Consider the following 17,192-nt stretch of genomic DNA (forward strand, 5'->3'; position numbering starts at 1 on the left):
CTTGACAAAATAATTTGCATATTAAGAGGAATTTAGCATATTTATGGGAAATGCAGATATGGGGATTAGTCACTACTTGTTGTAGCGATGTTGAACTTGTTTAGCATCGTACGTAGCCAACCTTGCCACAGAGGGCGCAAACGGGTTTTGATTCCTTACTCGTACCCGTACCCGGCCGCACCAGGGTCGCAAACGGGTACCCGGCCGGGTACGGGTAGCCGGGTATCGGGTAAGGTGCAGGTATCGGGTAGGGTACGGGTATCGGGTAGGGTACGGGTATCGGGTCGGGTACGGGAATCGGGTAGGGTATGGGTATTGGGTAGGGTATGGGTATCGGGTAGGATACATGTATCGGGTAGGGTACGGGTATCGGGTATGGGTATTGGGTAGGGTACGGGTAGGGTAGGGTATCGGGTAGGGTACGGGTATCGGGTAGGGTACGGGTATTGGGTAGGGTACGGGTATCGGGTAGGGTACGGGTATTGGGTAGGGTACGGGTAGCCGGGTATCGGGTAGGGTACGGGTATCGGGTAGGGTACGGGTAGGGTAGGGTACGGGTAGAGGGTATCGGGTAGGGTACGGGTATCGGGTAGGGTACGGGTATCAGGTACCCGGTTGCGACCTCTGCCGTGCCACCATGAGCCTGCTAAGACTTCACGGAGGAATCATTGTCTACATCTTTGTTGTAGCGATGTTGAACTTGTCTAGCACCGTACGTAGCCAAGCGTGCCACCATGAGCCTGCTAAGGCTACACGGGGGACGGGGGGCGCCTCTTTGTCTCTTGTTCTCAGCTGCTGAGCGCCATGAGCGCCGTCGCCGAGTACTGCCTGCCCTCCCTGCTGCGCACGCTCATCGACTGGTTCAAGCGGCAGAACGGCGTGGACGACGAGTCTCACGAGTATCGCCCACGCTCCAGCACCAAGTCCAAAGGGTGGGGACGAGCGCACACACACGCACGCACACACGCACACACACACGCACGCACACACGCACACACACACACACAGCACGCACGCGACACGCACGCACGCACAGACACGGATTGACACACGCACACACACACACTGACGGACACGCGCATTGCCACACACACACACGTACGCACAGACACGGATGGACACACGCACAAAAAACACGGACGGACACGTGCATGCACACGCACACACACACACACACGTACGGGTGGCCACACGTACGCACAGACACGGATGGACGCACGCACACACACACAACGGACGGACACGCGCATGCACACACACACACGGACAGACGCACACACACGGATGGACACACGCACCGCACACACAGACACACACGCAGACACACAGACACACACGCAGACACACAGACAAACACACGCACAGCATTGACACAGATACACACAGACACATATAAACACACGCACAGACACATACGCACAGACAACAACCGCCATTCGCCACTAAGTGGCGGTGACGTCACCACGACGCTTGTGCCAGGCCATGTGCACCTTGAGGCTGTCACGTGAAGTGTCGAACGCCCGCTGGCAGGAGGTCACGGGGCAGACCCAGCAGGTGCCACGGGTCGACTGACTGAGATGACCGAGACGACTGGCTGATGCACCACCTGTGCCCCCTACTGTGCACACACACACACGCACACACGCAACAACAACAACCGCCATTCGCCACTAAGTGGCGGTGACGTAACCACGACGCTTGTGCCAGGCCATGCGCACACACACAACATTCTGTTAAAGGCTATACGGGGGATCTTTGTCTTAGTGTGCGAAAGTTGGTGCATCTGAAAGTCATCGCAGTCAGTCCACCCATGACACCCGTGGTCTGTCCTGTGACCCCCTGGATAAGGCGTTGTCATCATGAACTTCGTACACGAAGATGAGATCCACTCGTGTGTAGCCTTAACGGACTGATTGGGCAAGTGCCCTTTCAGCAACTGTGCAGGCCGGCATGGCACACGAGGGTTGGGTGGCCAGCACCACACCTGGCCGCCTTTGTCATTTTAATGAGGCTGAGTCGACCTAGGGGAGGCCCAGGACCGGTTCAGATAATCGTCACTGGTGTTGGCCATGAGCGGGAATCGAACTCGGGTCGCCAGGTTCGTGGTGCAGCGCGTTAACCGCTACGCTACCGCTCCCCTACAAAGACACAGATCCCCCGTATAGCCTTAACAGACTGTAGGGGCAAGTGCTGTTAGCGAGCACCTATGAGGCCGGCACGGCACACGAGGGGGTGGGTGGCCAGCACCACGCCCGACCGCCTTTGTCTCCCCAGTGGCGATGTTTACACACCGCACCAGGTACTCATTTGAGGCTGAGTCGACCTAGGGGAGGCCCGGGACCGGTTCAGATAATCGTCACCGGTGTTGGCCGTGAGCGGGAATCGAACCTGTGTCGCCGGGTTCATAACGCAGCGCGCTAACCGCTACACTACCGCTCCCCACTCAACAGCAAACAACAACAAAGATCCCCCGTGTAGCCTTAACAGGCTGTAGGGGCAATTGCTGTTAGCGAGCACCTATGAAGGCCGCAACGGTACACGAGGGGGTGGGTGGGTGACCAGCACCACGCCCGACCACCTTTTCACCACACCCCCACCCCCCCCGGTCTCATCTCCGCCGTTGGCGTTTTGTTTATTTGGTGTTCAGGGACGAGCAGCACCGTGACAGAGACTTCCTGTTCGAGCGGAGAGACCTGGCCATCGACTTCATCTTCTGCCTCGCCCTCATCGAGGTCCTCAAGCAGGTGAGACGCTCGGCGCGCGGGAGCTCCAAGGGGCATCGGTGGAGCTCCGTGGAGGAGCTCGGTGGAGCTCGGGGGTCGAGCTTTGTGGTGGAGCTCGGTGGTGGAGCTCGGTGGTGGAGCTCAGTGGTGGAGCAGCTCGGTGGAGCTTGGGGAAACTCGGTTGTGGAGTTTGGGATAGCTCGGTGGAGCTTGATGGAGCTCAGTGGTGGAGCTCAGTTGTGGAGCTTTGTGGAGCTCAGTGGTGGAGCTTGGTGGAGCTCAGTGGTGGAGCTTGGTGGAGCTCAGTGGTGGAGCTTGGTGGAGCTCAGTGGTGGAGCTTGATGGAGCTCAGTGGTGGAGCTCAGTGGTGGAGCTCCGTGGTGGAGCTCCGTGGTGGAGCTCAGTGGTGGAGCTCAGTGGTGGAGCTTGGTGGAAGCTCGGTTGTGGAGCTCGGGGAAGCTCGGTGGAGCTTGATGGAGCTCAGTGGTGGAGCTTGGTGGAGCTCAGTGGTGGAGCTCAGTGGTGGAGCTCAGTGGTGGAGCTCAGTGGTGGAGCTCAGTGGTGGAGCTCAGTGGTGGAGCTTGATGGAGCTCAGTGGTGGTGGAGCTCCATGGAGCAGCTCGGAGGAGGAGTTTGGTGGAACTCGGGGTGGCAAGCACCACCCACAGCCTCCGCCATTCTCCCCGTTGGCGATGTTTACGCACCGCACCGCGGTTACCCATTTGAGGCTGAGTCGACCTTTGTCGAGGCCTGGGACCGGCTCCGAGATTATCGTCGCTGCTGGTGTGTCGGCGGCGGCGGCCGTGAGCGGGGAATCGAATCCGGGTCGCCGGGTTTTGCCGCGCGGCGCGCACTAACCGCTGCACCGCCACTCCCCGCGCACGCTTTGAATTTTTTAGCGATTCGCTGAGCTTAGTCTGATCGTTAATCTCGGGCCGTCTGCTGTCGTGCGTGTGTGTGTGTGTGTCCGTCAAATGGTTGTCTGGCTCTCGTCCAACGACTCAGGGTGGTTTTTAGCCGTTGCGGCATTCCCTGATATAAAATAACAAAGAAATTATTTCAGCAGAACCCCCTCTCAACCGTCCACCCCTGTTAACGGCTAACGACCCCACAGACTCACACAGACAACAACAACAACAAGCGCCATTCGCCACTAAGTGGCGGTGACGTCACCATGACGCTTGTGCCAGGCTAGGCGCACCTCGAGGCCACGTGAAGTGTCGAACGCCCGCTGGCAGGAGGTCAAGGGTCAGACCCAGGTGCCACGGGTCGACTGACTAAGATGACCGAGATGACACACACACACACACAACAACAACAACCGCCATTCGCCACTAAGTGGCGGTGACGTCACCACGACGCTTGTGCCAGGCCATGTGCACCTTGAGGCCACGTGAATTGTCGAACGCCCCCTGGCAGGAGGAGGTCACGGGGCAGACCCAGCAGGTGCCACGGGTCGACTGACTGAGATGACCGAGATGAATGGCTGATGCACCACCTGTGCCCCCTACTGTGCCAACTTGCTGTACTTTAGCCACCCGGCGCTCCCATAGACTCACACGCAGGTGACTCATAGACTCGCACAGAGACCAGGTTCTCTGTACGAGTCTTGAGTCTCTGTTTGCACATCTCTGTGCGTCTATGGCTCTCGGTGTATGACCCATTGTGTCTCTGTGTAGGTCTGTGGCTCTGTGTATGAGTCCGTGGGGTCTCTGTGTGAGTCTACGGCTCTCCGCGTGAGTCTGTGGCTCTCCGCGTGAGTGTGTGCCTCTCGGCGCGAGCCTATGTGTCTCTGGTATAACCTTCGCAGCTTCTGTGCGGAGGTCTGTGGGCTTCTGTACGATATCGGACCTCCCTGTGAGCTCAAGGCCAGACGGTGGGAGACTTTCGATTTGAAGCTTTCGTGACTGCAGGGATTCATCTTCTTGGTTCTTTCGGTAAAGTCACGTAGAAGAGAAATAATAAAAATAAAAATAAAACATAATAAAATAATTCTCACGACGTTTCGGCCACAACGCAAGCAGCCGTCCTCAGGTGAAGAACAGGTCTGTCGGGAAGACAGCGTCTGAATGAACCCATTTATTTAATATTTTTCATTCATTCAGACGCTGTCTTTCTGACAGACCTGTTCTTCACCTGAGGACGGCTGCTTGCGTTGTGGCCGAAACGTCGTGAGAATTGTATTTTATTATGTTTTATTTTTATTATTTTATCATTTCCCTTCTACGTGACTTTACCGAAAGAACCAAGAAGGTGTCAGGGGCAGATCTTGGTGCTCACTGCGCGTGTCTCCTGTGCAGCAGCTGTAGGATCTGGTGGTGAGTAGAGATCTTTGACCGATGAGGTGGTGGCGGCGGTGATGGCGGTGGTGGCATCGTGGTGTCTTGATTTTACAGATTCCAGTGCATCCCGTGCCTGACTCAATGGTGCATGAAGTTGTCAACTTGGCTTTCAAGCACTTCAAGTACCGAGAAGGGTGAGTATTCGAACCTCTTTCCCGTGGGCAGGGTGGGTGGATGGGTGTGTCGTTCGCCACCGAATCTCGGAAACGCACCAACCCAAGCCCCACCCACCATCCAAACCCACCCACTTCAAATGCACTTTTGGGGCAGTGCGAATTCTATTCTCCGTGGGTGAGTGTTCTGCACTTACACAGGTGGCGTGTGTGCGTGTGCGTCTCTCCCCTTCCCAGGTATTCGGGTCCCAACATCGGCAACATGCACATCATCGCTGACCTCTATGCAGAGGTCATCGGAGTGCTGGCACAGTCCAAGTGAGTGACCATCGCCCCATTCGCCTGTCGTCATCATCATCATCATTGTCAAGTTTAAAGTTAATTTCTTTCTGGGCTCCGCATGTTTCGTTTCTGCGTGGGATAGAGCGTTGCTCCCTCGCACGTGCGGGTTTTCTCCTGGTGCTTCGGTTTCCTCCCACGTGCGAACTCATTCATTGGCCGAAAACACCTTCATATAGAGAGGACTGCAGTGCTTGGACACATTGTTAGTAGCGCCGGCTTGCCGCATAGCTGATGCCTTCCCGCTGGTCTGTGGTTCTCCGTGGCGAGATGTTACAGTGAGGATGGGTATTCCAGCATGACAATGACCCAAAACACACGGCCAAGGCAACAAAGGAGTGGCTCAAGAAGAAGCACATTAAGGTCCTGGAGTGGCCTAGCCAGTCTCCAGACCTTAATCCCATAGAAAATCTGTGGAGGGAGCTGAAGGTTCGAGTTGCCAAACGTCAGCCTCGAAACCTTAATGACTTGGAGAAGATCTGCAAAGAGGAGTGGGACAAAATCCCTCCTGAGATGTGTGCAAACCTGGTGGCCAACTACAAGAAACGTCTGACCTCTGTGATTGCCAACAAGGGTTTTGCCACCAAGTACTAAGTCATGTTTTGCAGAGGGGTCAAATACTTATTTCCCTCATTAAAATGCAAATCAATTTATAACATTTTTGGACATGCGTTTTTCTGGATTTTGTTGTTGTTATTCTGTCTCTCACTGTTCAACTAAACCTACCATTAAAATTATAGACTGATCATTCCTTTGTCAGTGGGCAAACGTACAAAATCAGCAGGGCATCAAATACTTTTTTCCCTCACTGTAACTACCTCGCACTGGTAATACAGGAGGTCGTGGGTTCCAACCCGACCATGACGCCTGCTGCTGTATATTTGGAGTTTGCGTGTCTCTCTCCCCGTGGTAGCGTGGATTTTTCTCTGGGTCCTCCGGTTTTTCACCTCCACATTTAGAACCGACGTCACGCGTTTAAGAGTATTTGCCCGCTGCTACAAATCCCCACACGATGATGATGATGATCATATGCCACTTCGTTGAGCTATCGTTTGTGGCCAGGTCGTCGCTTCTGAAAAAAATCTACGTAGCTCAGTGGGCCTTAGCTGGTGAAATAAAAAATAGTTTAGTTTAGCTTCCGGCTCCATGCGCCTCTGAGTTGTTCTCTCCCTTTGAGAACTAGCAACTTCTGTGTGGCACATCAGTTGAGATCATCATCATTATTATTCTTGGTTCTTTCGGTAAAGTCACGTAGAAGGGAAGTAATAAACAACGCGTTGTGGCCGAAACGTCGTGAGAATTATTTTATAATGTTTTATTGTTATTATTTTATTACTTCCCTTCTACGTGATGACTTTACCGAAAGAACCAAGAAGATGAATCCCTGCAGTCACGAAAGCTTTAAAGCGAAATCATCATTATTGTTTTTGCGAGTGTCCCCGTGACGTGTATCTTATCAACGTCCGGGCCGTGTTTTCAACTCGTGTTGTTCGTTCCGCCAGATTTGTATCCGCAAGGTGCTCCCACACCCCCCCACCCCCCACCCTCCCACCCCCCACCCTCTTCCAGATATGCGTCAACGGTCCGATGGCAAAAGTGCGACTCAAAAACGCGCCGCTCAAAATAATCACTTGCGTCTCGCCGTCCTTGCGGAGAATCGAAGTGACGAAAGAATTAAACGGACACAAGACCGCTTCCTCTCGTTTTCACGAGGTTCTGCTCGTGCTTTTTGTTGACGCGGTGTTGGGTTTGGTAGCGGCGGGCCAAGTCACGTTCACGTCAGTCAGAATATTTACTTGTCCAGTTGCCATCGTGACGTGTATCTTATCAACGGTCTGGCCCGTTTCCTACTCGCGTTTGCTGGTTTCAAGTTTCAAGATTCATTTCAAGTTTCATTTATTAGGTATAGACCTCTTCTTCTTGGTTCTTTCGGTAAAGTCACGTAGAATGGAAATAATAAAATAATAAAATCAAACATAATCAAATAATTATTTTATTATGTTTTCTAAATAAAGCATAATAAAATAATTATTTTATAATGCTTTATTTTTTTATTTTAATATTTCCATTCTACGTGACTTTACCGAAAGAACCAAGAAGACGAATCCCTGCAGTCACGAAAGCTTTAAATCGAAAAAAGGTATAGCCCTGTGAGCCATTCGGCTCTTGAATCGGGTGCAACCGCAACAAACAAAAAAACAAAAACATGACCAAGAAAACATCTTAAAGTGACTAAGTGACTGAGTGCAAACAGAAAATCCAAGAAAAGACAGCAAATTATTGCAGAAAAAGCACCGTACACCAACACTGTGTGCAAAAATCTCCGTGGAATGCAAGTCAACCCCCGGTTGCTCCACCCCCCCACCATCCTCCCACCACCCCCCCACCGAACCCACCCACCCCCAACCTTGCACCCGCAGGTTCCACACGGTACGCAAGAAGTTCGTGACGGAGCTGAAAGAGCTGCGCCAAAAGGAGCCTACCCCACAGGTGTCGCAGTGCATCATCAGCCTCATCATGGGCATCAAGTTCTTCCGCGTCAAGATGTACCCCGTGGAGGAATTCGAGGCCTCATTCCAGTTTCTGCAGGCACGTGTGCGTGTGTGCGTGTGTGTGTGTGCGTGTGTGCGTGTGCGTGTGTGTGTGTGCGTGTGCGCGCGTGTGCGTGTGTGCGTGTGTGTGTGCGTGCGCGTGTGCGTGTGCGCGTGCGTGCGTGTGCGTGCGCACGCGCGTATGCGTGCGGAGCGGCAGTGTAGCGTGAAACCACAACATTTACAATTTGTAAATGTTGTGGTTTCACGCTTCAACACACGAGGTTCTGCTAAAGCGTCAAAACCAAAGTGCACCTAGCCCTGCGCAAGCGTGCGACCTGCCTGTGTGCGTGCGTGTGTGTGCGGCGCCGATGCAGGAGTGCGCTCAGTACTTCCTGGAGGTCAAAGACAAGGACATCAAGCACGCTCTGGCCGGCATCTTCGTCGAGATCCTGGTGCCGGTGGCCGCTGTAAGTGTGCGACTGCTGCTCACCGCAACGAGCACCGCACGACACGGCAGAGGGGGTGTATATGGCACCCGCCGCGTGGCCTGCGACGGGGCATCAGTCTGCCAGTAGGGGGGTGATGTTTGCTGTGTTGCCTAGCCAGGGGGCACCCCCAGCGGCAGCCGTCCCCGTGTGACGCACGGTGACTCGGCACGCGACCTGTGATGGGGCATTATTCTCTGTGGTGAGATGTTAACTACCTCGCCTGGTATACAGGAGGTCGTGGGTTCCATCACGACCCTGACACCTGTTGTATATTTTGAGTTTCATGTGAAACCGTTTATTTAATATTTTTCATTCGTTCAGACGCTGTCTTTCCGACAGACCTGTTATTTACCTGAGGACGGCTGCTTGCGTTGTGGCCGAAACGTCGTGAGAATTATTTTATTATGTTTTATTTTTATTATTTTATTACTTCCCTTCTACGTGACTTTACCGAAAGAACCAAGAAGATGAATCCCTGCAGTCACGAAAGCTTGAAATCGAAAGATGCCCACTTTATTGAGGGCGAAATCAACTTTTATCGATTGATTTATCGATCCGGGGGGCGGTGGCTGGGGTGGGTGTGTAACCGTTCGCAGGCCGTGAAAAACGAGGTGAACGTGCCGTGCCTGAAGAACTTTGTCGACGTGCTGTACCAGACGACGTTCGACATGTCCTCGCGCAAGAAGCACTCGCTGGTGAGTCTCGCGGCCAGCGGATGAGCCGGGTTGTGGGGGTAGAGTAAAAAGTTAAAACAAAAAAAATCATATATAAAATAATAATCATATTTGTATTTTTTAAAAAAATTGTTACGAGGCAAAGATAAGGAAGGGAGAAATCGGCTGATCTGAAAAGCTTGGTTGATGTGTGTCTGTGGGCTGCGGCGGTGATGAGATGTTAACTACCTCGCCCGGTATGCGGGGAGGTCGTGGGTTCGATCCCGACCCTGACGCCTGCTGTATATTTGGAGTTTGCGTGTCTCTTTCTCTCATCATCATCATCACGGTGGCTAGGATATGTTCACTACCTCGCCTGGTCTACAGGAGGTCATGGGTTCGATTCCGACCCTGACGTCTGTGATATATTTGGAGTTTGCGTGTCTCTCTCTCATCATCACGGTGGCTAGGAGATGTTAACTACCTCGCCTGGTCTACAGGAGGTCGTGGGTTCGATTCCGACCCTGACGCCTGCTGTAGATTTGGAGTTTGCGTGTCTCTCTCTCTCTCCCCGTGGTCGCGTGACTTTTTCTCTGGGTCCTCCAGGTTTTTGCCCTCCACATTTAGAATCAACATGCATTTAGACTATGCGCCCTGCTATAAATTTCAATGTGACAATTGACTTGCTTGAGCTGTCTATTGTGATGGCCAGTTCGCTTCTGGTAAAATAAAAAATTGTCTAATAGGCGCTTGCTAACAACAGCACCGTGTGTATGGCCTTTAACGGGCGATCTTTGTCTCGTGCGTATTTGTTTTGCAGGCTCTCTTTCCGCTGGTCACGTGCCTGCTGTGCGTCAGTCAGAAGGCCTTCTTTCTCAACAACTGGCACATCTTCCTGGCGAGCTGTCTGTCGCACCTCAAGGTAACGCCTCATTGCAGCCACACAGAGACCCATAGACTCACACAGAGACCCACGACCTCACAGAGACCCACAGCCTCACACAGAGACCCACAGCCTCACACAGAGACCCATAGACTCACACGGAGACCCATAGACTCACACGGAGACACACAGACTCACACAGAGACCCACAGCCTCACACAGAGACCCATAGACTCACACAGAGACCCATAGACTCACACAGAGACCCATAGACTCACACGGAGACCCACAGACTCACACAGAGACCCACAGCCTCACACAGAGACCCATAGCCTCACAGAGACCCACATACTCACACAGAGACCCACAGAGACCCATAGACCCACAGAGACCCACATACTCACACAGAGACCCACAGACTCACACAGAGACACATAGACTCACACCGAGAACCATAGACTCACACATAGACCCATCGGCTTACACGGAGAGCCATAGACTCACACAGAGACCCATAGACTCAAACAGAGACCCATAGACTCACACGGAGACCCATAGACTCAAACAGAGATCCATAGACTTACACGGAGACCCATAGACTCACACAGAGACCCATAGCCTCACAGAGACCCACATACTCACACAGAGACCCACAGAGACCCACAGACTCACACAGAGACCCATAGACTTACACGGAGACCCACAGAGACCCATAGCCTCACACAGAGACCCATAGACTTACACGGAGACCTATAGACTCACACATAGACCCATAGACTCACACGGAGACCCACAGACTCACACAGAGACCCATAGACTCACACAGAGACCCACAGACTCACACAGAGACCCATAGACTCACACAGAGACCCATAGACTTACACGGAGACCCACAGACTCACACAGAGACCCATAGACTCACACAGAGACCCACAGACTCACACAGAGACCCACAGACTAACACAGAGACCCATAGACTCACACAGTGACCCATAGACTTACACGGAGACCCATAGACTCACATGTAGATCCGTAGCGGGTTCCCAGGTGTAGCAAGGAGGGAGCGTATTATTATTTGGTTCTTTCGGTTAAGTCACGTCTAAAGATCTTTAGACGTGACTTAACCGAAAGAACCAAATAATAATTCCTGCAGTCACGAAAGTTCTAAAATTAAGAAGGAGGGAGCGGTTCGTGCTACATGGATCGTCCTGTCGTAAGGGCTTGGTGAGGAGGCTTTAATCCAGCAGCGGATGGATCGAGGCTGACCATGACGATGATGACGACGTCGATGATGTTTTGCGTGCGAGCAGAACAAGGACCCCAAGATGTCTCGCGTGGCGCTGGAGTCTCTGTACCGGCTGCTCTGGGTCTACATGATCCGCATCAAGTGCGAGAGCAACACTGCCACGCAGAGGTAGGGGTCACACACACACACACACAGAGGTAAGGGACACACACACACAGGTAAGGGTCACACACACACAGGTATGGGACACACACACACAAGTAAGGGACACACACACACAAAGGTAAGGGTCACACAGGTAAGGGTTACATACAGAGGTAAGGGTTACACACACACACAGGTATGGGACACACACACACACAGGTAAGGGTTACACACAGAGGTAAGGGTTACACACACACACAGGTATGGGACACATACACACAGGTAAGGGACACACACACACACGCACAGGTATGGGACACACACACAGGTAGGACACACACACACACAGGTAAGGGACACACACACAAAGGTAAGGGTTACACAGGTAAGGGTTACACACAGAGGTAAGGTCACACAGCGGTAACGGCCACACAGAGGGTAACACGCACACTACAAATCAGAATCAGTGTCATGATTGTGGTTGTAGATGTATGTGGAGAGCGGTGGTGCAGCGGTAAGAATGCTGTACAATGAACCCGGCGACCCGAATTCGATTCCCGCTCACGATCAGCGGTGAATATCTTAACCGGGGCTCCCCTAGGTCGACTCAGCCTCTAATGAGTACCTGGTGCGACGTGTGAACATCGCCCCTGGGGAGGCAAAGGCGGCCGGGCGTGGTGCTGGCCACCCACCGACCCCCTCGTGCGCCGTGCCGGCCTTCATAGGGTGCTACTCGCTAACAGCACTTGCCCCTACAGTCTGTTGAAGGCTACACGGGGGATCTTTGTCTGTGCGCTTGTCGCCTTGCAGCCGCCTGAGCAGCATCGTCAGCGCCCTCTTCCCGAAGGGGTCACGGAGCGTCGTGCCGAGAGACACGCCACTCAACATCTTCGTGAAGATCATCCAGTTCATTGCCCAGGTGAGGAGAGCCTCTCATCCAGGTGAGAGCCCCCCCCCTCCCCCCTCCATCCAGTTCATTGCCCAGGTGAGGAAAGCCTCTCATCCAGGTGAGAGCCCCCCCCCTCCCCCCACCATCCAGTTCACCCGCCCAGGTGAGGAGAGCCTCTCATCCAGGTGAGAGCCCCCCCCCTCCCCCCTCCATCCAGTTCATTGCCCAGGTGAGGAAAGCCTCTCATCCAGGTGAGAGCCCCCCCCCCTCCCCCCACCATCCAGTTCATCCGCCCAGGTGAGGAGAGCCTCTCATCCAGGTGAGAGCCCCCCCCCTCTCCCCCCTCCATTCAGTTTATCCGCCCAGGTGAGGGCCGCTCACTCTGAGTGCCCCAGGCCTACCCGCGGCGCACACGTGCAAACAAAGATAAAGATCCCGCAGATCAAAGCTCAAAGTTCATGTATTAGGTATATAGCCCTGTGAGCCATTCGGCTCTTGAATCGGGTGCAACCGCAACAAACAAAAAAACATGAACAAGAAAACATCTTGTAGTGACTATGTGACTGAGTGCAAACAGAAAATCCAAGAAAAGACAGCAAAATATTGCAGAAAAATCACCGTACACCAACACTGTGCAAATATCCCAGTGGGATGCAAGTCAAACAACAACAACAACCACAAGACAACTTAGATTAAGGCCATCAGTCTAACTCTGTACTACAACAAACAAACATGGCCAAACCAAAAAACTTTTCGAAATCACCAAAATAAATCCATGAAAGCAATGAAACAGTGCAGGTCATAGGAACTGTGACCGAATTTTCACAATAAACGACGTCAACAACATGTACCACCAAACTCTGTAGCCTTCGACAGACTGTAAGGGCAAGTGCTCGTTTAGCGAGCAGAGCACCCTATGAAGGCCGGCGTGGCACGCTAGGGGGCTGGTGGCCTTTGTCTCCCCCGTGGTGATTTTTAAATCCTTTATATTAAGTTCACTTGCTTGCTTGCTTGCTTACGACCGTGCAAATCTTTCGGTCGTTTTTTAACCCACTTCCCGTGATCCAATCGAGTTGATATTTTGCACACAGACTCGTTGTGCGTGACAATTGATTTTCGTGAAAAAATTTCCAAAATTTTACACTGTTTATGAATTTTTTTAAAAATATTTAATTACCAATCGCTTAATGGTGGCAGACAATCATCTGACCCATAGGTGGCAGCCATCTGTGTTGACTAACCACATGGCATGAAATCCCTGCCTCCACGCTGTACAGTGGAGACTATTTATAGAGCAGTTAAATTGAAGCCGCCAGGTTCTTGAAAGTGGTAAAACGGGTCAACGCTAGTGCCCTCGAGAATATACGGGGCATGTCAAGAGGTGATCTTACATATAAAGGATTTATAGTGAAAAACTTTGTTTTTACGGGTTAATTTTTTACACACCAGGTACTCATTTGAGGTTGAGTCGACCTAGGGGAGCCCCAGGACAGGTTAATGTTAATCGTCGCTGGTGTTGGCCGTTAGCGGGATTCGAACTCGGAGACTTGGGTGAATATGTACGAGTGGACTTGCCGATGACCGGTACCAGCGGTGTCAAGATCGGCCTCTGTGGAGGAGGCTCGTGAAGGACGCTACTGGGCAGTTGGAGGCAGTCGCCCTCCAGCAACAACGGAGGGCGGAGGAGCGACGCTCGCAGCAACGAGCGGAGCGCCGGGTGGCTAAAGCACAGCAAGTTGGCACAATAGGGGGCACAGGTGGTGCATCGGCCACTCATGTCAGTCGGTCAACCCACGGCACCTGCTGGGTCTGTGACCTCTTGCCAGCGAGCCTTCGACACTTCACCTGGCCTCAAGGTGCACTTCACCTGGCACAGGCGTGGCGAATAGCGGCCGTTGTTATTTTTGCCGTGTCGTGCAGGAACGCCTGGACTTTGCCATGAAGGAGATCATTTTCGACCTCCTCAGTGTGGGGCGGTCACCCAAGACCTTCAGCATCAACCCAGAGGTACTCGGCGCGTGGAACGGAGAGAGCGTGCGCACGCCACGAGACGTCGTCGCGTTGGTCTGCATCCGTCAGCGGACTGGCCGTGGCGATGAGGCCTGACCTTGACGCTCACGGCAAACCCTCCGCGGGAAGGGGACAGACGCGCCGGCGCCTGGCACGCGGCGTCACCGCCCAGAGTGTTGAAAATCTGCGCAAAATCTAGTTGAATTTCGATTTAAGGCTTCTTTCGTGACTGCAGGGATTCATCTTCTTGGTTTTTTGGGTGAAGTCACGTAGAAGGGAAATGATAAAATAATAAAAATAAAGCGTAATAAAATGCAATTCTCACGATGTTTCGGCCACAACGCAAGCAGCCGTCCTCAGGTGAAGAACAGGTCTTGGTGGTGTTCATTCAGATGCTGTCTTTCCGACAGACGTGTTTGGTGGTGTTCATTCAGACGCTGTCTTTCCGACAGACCTGTTCTTCACCTGAGGACGGCTGCTTGCGTTGTGGCCGAAACGTCGTGAGAATTGCATTTGTTTATATAGAATTTTTATTATTTTATTATTTTCCTTCTACGTGATGACTTTACCGAAAGAAGCAAAAAGATAAATCGAATTGGGTTTAAAAAAACATATTTTTATCAAAGGAGGACCGAGTTCTCTAACCCTGGTTAAGTGAAGTCACCCGGTCCCCCCTTGTGGCCCCGCCTGTGCCCTCCGACCACCCAGCGGATGAACATCGGGCTGCGGGCCTTCCTGGTCATAGCTGACAACCTGCAGCAGAAGGACGGCGAACCGCCCATGCCCACGACTGTCGGGGTGCTGCCGTCGGGCAACACGCTGCGCGTCAAGAAGACCTTCCTGAGCAAGACGCTCACCGACGACGAGGCCAAGATCATCGGTACGAATCACGGGGCTGGGACGGGTTCTCTGTGCGGGTTTATGGGTATTTGTGTGATTCTACGGGTCTCTGTGTGAGTCTACGGGTTTGTGCGGGTATACGGGTATCTGTGTGAGTCTACGGGTCTCTGTGTGACTCTACGGGTCTCTGTGTGAGTCTACGGGTCTCTGTGCGCGTCTATGGGTCTCTGTGCGGGTTTATGGCTATTTGTGAGATTCTACGGGTCTCTGTGCGGGTTTATGGGTATTTCGTGAGTCTATGGGTCTCTGTGTGAGTCTACGGGTCTCTGTGCGGGTTTATGGGTCTCTGTGTGAGTCTACGGGTCTCTGTGTGAGTCTATGGGTCTCTGTGTGAGTCTACGGGTCTCTGTGCGAGTCTACGGGTCTCTGTGTGAGTCTACGGGTCTCTGTGTGAGTCTATGGGTCTCTGTGCGAGTCTACAGGTCTCTGTGCGAGTCTACAGGTCTCTGTGTGAGTCTACGGGTCTCTGTGCGGGTCTATGGGTCTGTGTGAGTCTATGGGTCTCTGTGTGAGTCTACGGGTTTGTGCGGGTATACGGGTATCTGTGTGAGTCTACTGGTCTCTGTGTGTGCCTACGGGTCTCTGTGTGAGTCTACTGGTCTTTGTGTGAGTCTACTGGTCTCTGTGTGTGCCTACAGGTCTCTGTGTGTGAGGCATTAGTCTATGGAGGGGCTTGACCTCTTCGACAGGGAAGCGACGTTCGATCTGAGGACGCGAGGTGCCAACGTACGATGAGACCGCAACTGTGACTGACCCCCCCCCCTCACCTCACCCCCCCCCCACCCCCCCCTCCACCCACGTGGTGTGCCAGGCATGGCTCTGTACTACCCGCACATGCGGCGCGCGCTGGACAGCATGCTGAGGCAGCTCGACAAGGAGGTGGGGCGGGCCATGGCGCTCACCAACGTGCAAATGCACAACAAGGAGCACCGAGGACATGATCACGTGAGCGGCGAGGGGTCGGGGGTGGGGGGCCAGGGGTTGGAGTTTCCTGGAGGGGAGGGAGGGGGTCAGGGGGGGGTCAGACGGGGTCAGGTACCGCTGAGGGGTTCGTGGCGTTAGAGGCAAGGCATGGGATGATGGTGGCACACAGACTCAACACTGACACAGTCTCAACACTGACACACAGACTCAACACTGACACACCAGCCTCAACACTCACACACAGTCTCAACACTGACACACAGACTCACCACTGACACACAACACTGACACACAGCCTCAACACTGACACATAGTCTCAACACTGACACACAGCCTAACACTGACACACAGCCTCAACACTGCACACAGACTCAACACGGACACACAGCCTCAACACTGACACACAGCACTCAACACTGAACACACAGCCTCAACACTGACACACAGACTCACACTGACACACAGACTCAACACTGACACTAGTCTCACACTGACACACAGCCTCAACTGACACACACACTCACACTGACACACAGCCTCAACACTGACACACAGTCTCAACACTGACACACAGACTCAACACTGACACACAGTCTCAACACTGACACACAGTCTCAACACTGACACACAGACTCAACACTGACACACAGACTCAACACTGACACACAGCCTCAACACTGACACACAGTCTCCACTGACACACAGCCTCACACTGACACACAGTCTCAACACTGACACACAGACTCAACACTGACACACAAACTCAACACTGACACACAGCCTCAACCTGACACAGTCTCAACACTGACACACACGCCTCAACACTGACACAAGACACACTGACACACAGACTCAACACTGACACACAGACTCAACACTGACACACAGCCTCAACACTGACACACGCTCAACACTGACACACAGTCTCAACCTGACCACAGACTCAACACTGACACACAGTCTCAACACTGACACACGACTCAACACTGACACACAGACTCACA

The 17,192-nt window shown here is 53.0% G+C and overlaps 2 protein-coding genes across 2 annotated transcripts in view; one reads left to right on the forward strand and one right to left on the reverse strand.

Moving 5' to 3' along the window:
• The window catches only part of LOC133357725 (protein furry homolog), a 73,840-nt gene extending 73,104 nt beyond the window's left edge, over nt 1–736 (reverse strand). Inside the window, exon 1 of the mRNA XM_061575820.1 lies at nt 717–736. Within this exon, the coding sequence (XP_061431804.1) occupies nt 717–736 (20 nt within the window). The remainder of the gene's footprint in view (nt 1–716) is intronic.
• Nucleotides 737–804: 68 nt separating this feature from the next.
• LOC133357726 (protein furry homolog-like) lies at nt 805–16,326 on the forward strand. Its single transcript, XM_061575821.1, has 13 exons — nt 805–932; nt 2,648–2,744; nt 5,120–5,199; nt 5,416–5,496; nt 7,938–8,106; nt 8,426–8,518; nt 9,136–9,234; nt 10,013–10,114; nt 11,386–11,489; nt 12,276–12,384; nt 14,275–14,361; nt 15,073–15,244; nt 16,076–16,326. The coding sequence occupies exons 1-13, from the start codon at nt 805–807 to the stop codon at nt 16,324–16,326; spliced, it is 1,572 nt and encodes a 523-aa protein (XP_061431805.1).
• Nucleotides 16,327–17,192: the final 866 nt, after the last annotated feature.

This window comes from Lethenteron reissneri, chromosome 59 (assembly GCF_015708825.2).
Source record: "Lethenteron reissneri isolate LAM-NWPU_2019-01 chromosome 59, ASM1570882v1, whole genome shotgun sequence".
In the NCBI taxonomy this organism is placed as follows: domain Eukaryota; kingdom Metazoa; phylum Chordata; class Hyperoartia; order Petromyzontiformes; family Petromyzontidae; genus Lethenteron; species Lethenteron reissneri.

Coding starts and splice junctions, on each gene's coding strand:
- LOC133357726 (XM_061575821.1), top strand. CDS start 805: ATGAGCGCCGTCGCCGAGTACTGCCTGCCCTCCCTGCTGCGCACGCTC. Junction 5,497..7,937: donor GGAGTGCTGGCACAGTCCAA/GTGAGTGACCAT, acceptor TTGCACCCGCAG/GTTCCACACGGTACGCAAGA. Junction 9,235..10,012: donor CGCGCAAGAAGCACTCGCTG/GTGAGTCTCGCG, acceptor TTTGTTTTGCAG/GCTCTCTTTCCGCTGGTCAC.